The following is an 8685-nucleotide window of genomic DNA, read 5'->3' on the forward strand; positions in this document are numbered from 1 at the left end:
TTTGGTGAATATTAAACGTTATAGTAGCTCATCTTCCTACGGCTATTGGAGTTTAGAAGTGGTGAAATGAAATACAGTTGTTGTGGTTGGTTCCTCATAAAATGAAGTCAGCCACTTAACTTAAATCAACTCAAACTCTGTTTCGTATACGTTCCAAGCAAGATTTCCCATTGAGCATGGTACCTTGTTGAAGCTCCAAATATTCCTTATATTTCATAGCTCCATATGCTGGTGGATTCCCCACATTTTCCACCAACTTTGAATCTGGGCTAACAATGGCATCCAATGCTGGTCCGTGGGGCACTGCTATAGATATCCTTACATCTCTGTTGTTCACGACAGCTCGATGGAGGACACTTTTGTACTTTCCGTTGCTCAAAATCTTGCATTAAAATAAACCGTCTCAAATTAAGCTTTGGATAAACTATGCATGATATGGCTACTATATATGAAGTAAATGTGAATCCTATCAACCAAAACAAAACAAGATAAGGATAAAAAGTGCGAGGGAATTTGGAGTTGTACCTCAATATGGTCGCCAATGTTGGCTAGAAATGAATTGGGGATAGGGTCTATATTCACCCATTTGCCTTTGTGTTGCACTTGAAGTCCCCCTATTTGGTTTTGGATTAAGAGGGTCAAAAGACCATGGTCCGAATGTGGAGGCAACCCCATTGCCAGCTCCGGCTGTGGACATGGCGGATACAAGTTTGCTGCAATCAGTTGCAGGCCATTCTCAGGGTTTAGGGTTTCATAAATGTAGTTATTTTCTAGCCCCAGACTTTCAGATATTCCTCTTATTATTTCTCTGGCTACTTGTAACACCCCAAACCTGGCCCAGACGTTATGACCGGATCCGACATGCCACATCGAAGCGTTCAAAACATTTTATATTATTGGTCCAGAAAAACTTACTTAGTGTTTTAAAGATAATTTCATTATAGGTTAAAGTGAATGGAAGTCGTGCACCGTGTAGGAAATCGGAAAGAGGTTGTGAGTCCATCGGACCGCTTAAGTACCAAGCTCTTCGGATCCAATCCTAGACATGCATACCGCCATTGCCACACCTTAACGTCATGGATATTTCTAGGAAACCGATTTGATTAAGTCATTTTAGGAAAAGTGATTAATTTTGGAAAATACTTTCATTGCGGAAGCTTTATTTGTTGTCGTGTTATTTTGAAATCAATTGTTGTTTTTGAAAACGCACCTAAAGCTATCCAATTTCAACAGCTTAAAATAAGTAATACCTATCTTAGTAATACATATTAAAACCATCAAAAATAATTAAGCGGCCTTATTACATTTAAAACCCAAAACTTCAAACGTAAATAAAAGGATGTCCAGTTCACCGTAAGAAAATCAAACTTTCGAACGGTGGCCACTCAATTCCCTCATGACTCCAAGCCAACTATGGTTGGGGATTTCTGCGTGGATGAAAATAAAAGAGGTGAGTTTGGGAAACTCAGATGTAAGGGAAACCCATTCAAAGCCCAAGTCACTCAAGCCTATTGGGCCTAAGCCCATTCAGTAATAGTGGTATTGGGCGAGCCTTTTCAGATTATAATAAACGGGCCTTAGCCCTTATTCAGATAATAAGATGGCCCATAGGCCCATTTCAAAATACATGCAACATCAAGAACATATGCAAGCCCATTTGGGAGATTACTCAACCCACCAACCACTACACTCCACCGTACCAGCCATACACTCCATGTGGGAATAGCTCAACCCACCCATTTAACACTCCACGATTGCAAAGATTGTCGCTCGATTATCAAAGAATTAAGGCAAAGCCTCCAAAGACGTGGACAAACCACTTTCAAGACTTCCTCCGTCAATATCCCAATCCCATGCATCGAGATAATAACAACATGGCATGCAGTAAATAACAACAGTCAAACATGCATTTAGGTCAATTTAACCCTAGGGGTATTTCGGTAATTTATCTACTAAGGGTAAAACTGTAAATTTTCCAGTTTTAAAGGTATTTCAGTAATTTATCTATTTTAGGGTTTTTCATACATATTCCTACCTTTCACGTACTACAGAATCACATACCGAGGGTTCTTACCGAATTGGGCCCGTTGGCCCATCATTCCAATTTTGGCCCATTAAGCCCAAAAATATCGAGGGCACAGAAATCATGCACTTTGCAGTCCAAATTTTGCAGCTTACCAAAAACATTAATCGATTTACCTCACGAGCATTCGCACACTCGCAAATCTACAAAATACCGGTTTTTAGCATTTAGGCTTTTCGACTTTTGTCGATCCAGACTAAGAAAGAGGGTGTTAGTTACACACCTGTTTGCGACGATATGCTGATGAAATCCACACACGAACCACCTACAATTGGATTACTAACACGTTAATCTAACTATTCAAATACAAACTACGTATTAACCCCTTACAATATTCGGCCAACCACACCTACAGATCATAGTAAGCTTATAAGAAAACAATAAGCAACTCATTAACAATTTTTTGTCAATGTTTACCACATAATCATAATTTCACTGCAAGCTGTCTTCCAAAGCAACAGTCACTAAATCATTTATAACTGGAGCTACGAAACTCCAAATCAAGTTCCGTTAAGTTTCCTTGAAAATAGACTCATATATCTTCTATCCATAAAATTTTCAGAATTTTTGGTTTAGCCAATCAATACCAGATTTTTCTCAAAGTTTCCCATGTTTCACTATTTGACTAATCTGACCACTCTTCATTACGAATCAAATTTCTCATTGTACAGAATTCAAAATATGTTCTTGTTTATTCCATTTGAAACTAGACTCATTAAGCTTTAATTACATAATTTATGCAGCTTCTAACTCATCTCCCATAATTTATGGTGATTTTCTAAAGTCACGTTACTGCTGCTGTCCCAAGCAGAAAATCACTCTTTCACACCTAACTTGCATGCTTGTTATTTAAACATGTATATCACCAATCAATCATCACATATCTATGATTTTACTTAAGTATAATCTCCATTTCATCATTTTAAAGCACAACATGTTAGCTGATTTTTCCCTTTAACATCTAAGGCACATGCATGCTCATTTGTTTGGCTCAACTTCACCTATCTTCCATTTTTCATCAAAAGAACATGAAACAACAACCATTTCCTTCATTTTAATTCATGGCTAAATGCTCACAACACAACTAAAAACCAAAATATGCTTCAAGAGTTAAGGTAGAATCAAGAAGAACTCATGAACATCAAGATAGAAGCAAACTACCATGAACTTACCTTCAATTTTTTTCCCCAAGTGACCGAACATTCAAGAGCTTTCTCCTCTCCTTTCTCTTCTCTAACTTTAGGCTATGATGAACAAAGATGGACAAAACTTTGTTCTTTTCACCCCTTTTTCTTTTAATAAAATTTCATATTTCATCCATTTAATTCTTTAATACAAAAGACATGAAATGCCCATCATGGAACATTTACCTAACCCATTATCATGGAATATTTACCTAATCCATTATCATGGAACATTTACCTAACTCATTATCAATTTGTATCATGAATTATGGATATCAAGTGCTCATATTGTCTACAACAACATGATGGCTGGCCACTTCATGTAAAATGGGAGGTTTGTCATGCAAATCCTCCTATTTTGCACTCCTATTTATTTGGCCACTTCAATTTAGCCTATAGCATTTTCAAACATTTTCATATAGGTTCTATTTCATAATTTCACCTCCTTTTTCTTATGGAACAAAAATTAACTAAAATTGCCGGGTTCTATCTTAAGCTTGGGCCTTCTAGAGGCCCACTAACATAATTAAACCTATGCCAACATTCACAGAATTCCTAAAAATTGGGGCGTTACACTACTAGCCGGACTCTTTTGCTGTATTCCAATGCAATTTCTCTGAAAAATTTAGGCAAATGCTGTTGTAATCTATGTTACATACGCATATTCAAAAATGAGAATAAGATAATGTAGTTTTAACTTTATAAAAAACTTTTTTTTCAAAAATATTTGAATATATTGATATAGGATACATCCACTTACCTGACACTCTTACCGAATTGGAGAGGTCCCAACCAATGGAAAATATTATGTTGCTGGATTCTATTTCTTTTTTAATGTATTAGGACTTTACCCTCCAAAGGCATGAAAACATACTGCCTACTTACACCCCGGAAGCCGGAAGCATGGTCGAAAAGGAAGATGCTTTAGATAAAAATATAAGCTCGAAAAATAAGTTTAGATAAAAAAAATAAGGTTAATTTAAAAAACAAATCAGGCATCGAGTAAACTTTTTTGGCTTTGACCTAACCCAACCTAGCTTGAAGTTGAAGAAAAATTGTTGTTGACTTTTCATTGTTTTGCTATCACTACAGCATTCTATTGCCACTATTTTGTAATTATTGTTTGAATATGTATAATTATTGTTTTATTGTTAATTTTACTACTATTTTAGAGTTATTTTCTTATTAAATTATATTTATTTTAATGTTATTTAAGTATAATTTTTTTAATTTGTTGAGATATGTTTATTTTAATGTTTTTAGTGCATGATGTATTATAGTTTTTAAATTTATTTTTATATAAAAATAATATAAAAACTTAATACACGTCAAATTGAGTTCAATTTTAACCTTTTTTATTCAAATTGGATTTAGACAAAATTTTAGACCTACTTTTTAAATTGAGTCGAACCTAGACCGATAAAATAGGCCTAAAATTTTATTACTAGGACATGATGAACTCTAGTTACACCCAACTCCAAATAACAATTAAGAGAATGAGTGCAATATTGAATGGGTCTACTTTTGGTATTATGCCCTCTACTATGCTAAAATATATTTTCTACACTTAAAAAAGTTATTGATAGGTCTAAATTGATAATTGTTGATAGAAGTGATTAAATGAACTCTTTTAACAATCTTAAGTATTCAACTAAATTAGTGTAATAGAAAGATCACAACTAATAGCGGTTCGGTTATCTTATAATTATTATATGCCTTTCAATTTCATTTCTAAGTTTTCTAGTTTACCGTTAATGGGATTTTTGAGAGCTTGAGAAAAAGTTTGTGAATACACTTTCTTAATGGGTAACGGAAGATAAATTTGAACAACAACAAACCTGAAGGAAGGAGGCTTGTTGGGTGAGTGAAACTCAGAGTGCTGAAATATCTTCACATAATCTCTCCAACATAAAATTTCATCCACTGATTCATTGAAACTGGTTCCGAATCTAATCGGATCCAACACATGTTTCCCACTAGTTCCTCGCTTCTCTTCCTCCGGTACCTCTAAAAATTCCCGGCAAGCCTCGATGATTGCCTTCATCATCCTCTCTGGCACCCCATGGTTGGTCACCAGAGAATATCCCCAAATCAAATACCAAAAACAAATGATCAATAAAACTAACATCGATGGAAGAAGAAACATATATATACCATGAAGAAGCCCCAGTCCCGGCAGGCTTTTCCGAGTTCTCGGATGGTTTTAGACCTTTCATCGGGAAGACTAGAGGTGAGGAGGGAGAAATCAATGGTGGGGATTGGTTCTTCCGTGTCTGAAACTGGTTCGTGGTAGGGTTGTTTTAGGAAGGTGTAAATGGAAGGGATGGAAGAAAGTCCGGGCGATTCGGATAGCGCTTTAACGGTTGTTAGCTTCCGTGGTGGTGGTGGTGGGTGAGTAAGAGATGGTTGTGACGGTGGAGAACCGGTCGGAGCAGTGGCGGCCATGGGGAGACTGACGAAGGCGACGGAGAGAGGCTGAGACAGGGTTCTTTGTCGGCGAGGGTGAAGTGGAAATGCATGGTGTGTTGATGTGTTGTTAATAATGGATGTTTGTGGGTGGCTGCCATAACAGTGTCCATTTCAGTACTAGTCGCATTAAATCATTGTTTCTCAAATTGGATCATCCATCTCATCAATGCTAACCATCTCAATTCCATTCCATTCAAATATGTTCATTTCATTTAATTTCGTTTAAAGTTTGTTGATAATTTGGTTATTATATAAATTAATAATATTATTATTATTTTAGTTTTATTATTTTAATATTTATATTTAATATCTTAACTATTAGAAATATATTATTTGCTCGGTTATTCTACGTGTATAAATTTTTAATTGTTTGTGAATATATTCATTTAATGTTCAAAATAAATTTATTTAATTTAATATAAAAATATATCATTTTAAATAAAATGAATATAAACACAATAATAAAGTTCTTAATAAAAAGAAACCAAACATGAACCACTTTAAAAAGAAATAAACTAAAGATATTTCATTCAAGCTCAATTCATTTTTTCGCTCTACTTATAGTATTTGCAACTATCTAATCCAAAAGTTAGAGTTTCAAATCCCAAATGACTCAAACATAAAATTATCCAAACCCAAAATTAACCCAAATTTAGAAAGATTTACTCATTTGCAAACAAATATTACACTAGAAATTAAATCCCTCTATTTCGTATATGTTCCAAGCAAGATTTCCCATCAAGCTTGTTGCTTTGTTGAAGCTCTACGTATTCTTTATATTTCATTGCTCGGTATGCCAATGGGTTCTAACCATCTTCCATCAGCATTGGAGCCAGACTCACGGCGGTGTCCGCAGCCCGTCCATTTGCCAGTGCTATTAATATCCTTACATCTTTGTCGTTTACCACAACTCGATAGAGAACACTTCTTAAATTCCCGTTGGTCCAAATCTTGAATAAATTTAAAATCAGATCAGATCAATTAGGAGAAATAACGATTTAGTTGACATCAATTTTGGAAAAAAAATTGAAAACCAATTATAGAATGAAAGGTCAATTTATGGATTTAGTCCTTCTACTATACTAAATCTATATTAACATGATGATGTGGGAAATTCTCATTTCAACATTTAAACAAAATAGTTGATGGTGTTAAACAACTTAATTAACTAATTATATTATAAAAATAGAAAGATGAAATTAAATCAAGTTAAAGAAGAGTGACTATAACCAAAAGTTGAAGATAAAAAAGCAGAATTTGGGAGTTGTACCTCAATATGGTCCCCAATGTTAGCTAGAAATGAATTGGGCGTTGTTCCAATAGGGTTGGAAGCGTGTAAATTATTGTACTAAAAAATCACACAAAGTTCAATTCCTAGGAAAGAAAGGTGAATCACAAGGATCTCTTAAGTACAAAGTCTTTCCTTAGTCAAAATATCCCTTCTGTCGTAATTTTATAGCACAATTAAATACTATTATTATACCCTCAAATATTGAAAAAAAAAATAGGATAACAAAAGACACAAGAGTTTTAACGAGGTTTGGTAAATCATACCTACGTCCTCAGGCGCTAACACCAGATGATAACTTCACTATCTCCAAATTATTACAAATAAATAGAATTCCTTAAGAATTCTCAAATGGGAGAAGAGAGAAAACTAAGAGAGAAAAAATGGTTGGGATTTATTTGAAAAGAGAGATAGGAAGGCTTATTTATAGTTGAAGTTCAAGGATCAAACCATAAATAGCCCATTATCTCAAGGACCAAAAAAGAAATTATCCCATGCCAATTTTTCCAAGTCAATTTTTCGGTGTCAAACCTGCACCCTGCACCTCCTATTTTTGACATTGCTAGTCAATATTAATGGCTGCCATAAATGTTAACAATCTCCATCTTGAAGATTTGATTAGAATAATCACATCTTCATACACTTCCTTCAACTCCCCAAATCTAATAAAGCTATCTTTTGTAGTGCCTCCAAATGCGCTCACGAGCGCCATACACCTAAAGGTGATCAAATTCTCAGGATGTTAATCAAGTTCAAACAATGATTGAACTTAATTGTTGTTACCACCTTGGTCACCATATCTGTGGGATTATTTGCTGTCGAAATCTTCTGAAGTAGAATTTTTCATTTTTCAAAGACTTCCCGCACAAAGTGATATCTTACGTTGATATGATTGGTTCTTGAATGATAGACTTGATTTTTCGCTAAATGAATAGTGCTCTGACTGTCACAATATAGACTAATGTGACTTTGAACAACTCCCAAGTCTTCCAACAATCCATTAAGCCAAATAGCCTCCTTAACAGCTTCTGTAACTGTCATATATTCTGCCTCTGTAGTAGACACAACTACGGTAGACTATAAGGTAGACTTCCAACTCACTGGGTTTTAGCAAGAGTAAACAGATACCCCGTAGTTGAACGACATTTTTCTAAATCACCAGCAAAGTCAGAATCAACATATCCAACTACAAACTGATCAAGTGTTTCATCCTGCTCAAAAACTAAACCAACGTCTACGGTTTTTTGAAGATACCGTAGAATCCATTTCACGGCTTGTCAATGTCCTTTTCCAAGATCACGCATATACCTGCTCACAACTATAACAGCTCGTGAAATGTTAGGCCACGTACACACCATTGCATACATCAAACTCCCAACTGCATTAGCATATGGGACTTTTGCCATATATTCTCTTTCTTCTTCTGTCTTCAGAGATAATTGAGCACTAAGTTTCAAATGAGAAGTAAGTGGGGTACTTACATGTTTTGTGTTTTCATTTACACCAAAACATTGTAATACATTTTTCAGATATTACTTCAGATTCAAACAAAGCTTGCATCTCTGTCTATCTCTAATTATCTCCATAATAAGAATCTTCTTGGCCTCACCTAGATCTTTAATCTCAAACTCTTGATTCAACTGAACCTTCAGCTTATCTAT

The 8685-nt window shown here is 34.9% G+C and overlaps 1 protein-coding gene across 1 annotated transcript; it reads right to left on the reverse strand.

The window, feature by feature from the left end:
- Positions 1–3669, reverse strand: LOC128286760 (2-oxoglutarate-dependent dioxygenase 19-like). Its single transcript, XM_053024415.1, has 4 exons — positions 3256–3669; positions 2307–2348; positions 526–2226; positions 1–382 (listed from the first exon to the last, which is right to left on the reverse strand). The coding sequence occupies exons 3-4, from the start codon at positions 868–870 to the stop codon at positions 131–133; spliced, it is 597 nt and encodes a 198-aa protein (XP_052880375.1). The 5' UTR covers positions 871–2226; positions 2307–2348; positions 3256–3669; the 3' UTR covers positions 1–130.
- Between the last annotated feature and the right edge of the window lie 5016 nt (positions 3670–8685).

The sequence above is a fragment of the Gossypium arboreum genome, chromosome 13 (assembly GCF_025698485.1).
Source record: "Gossypium arboreum isolate Shixiya-1 chromosome 13, ASM2569848v2, whole genome shotgun sequence".
NCBI classification, from domain to species: domain Eukaryota; kingdom Viridiplantae; phylum Streptophyta; class Magnoliopsida; order Malvales; family Malvaceae; genus Gossypium; species Gossypium arboreum.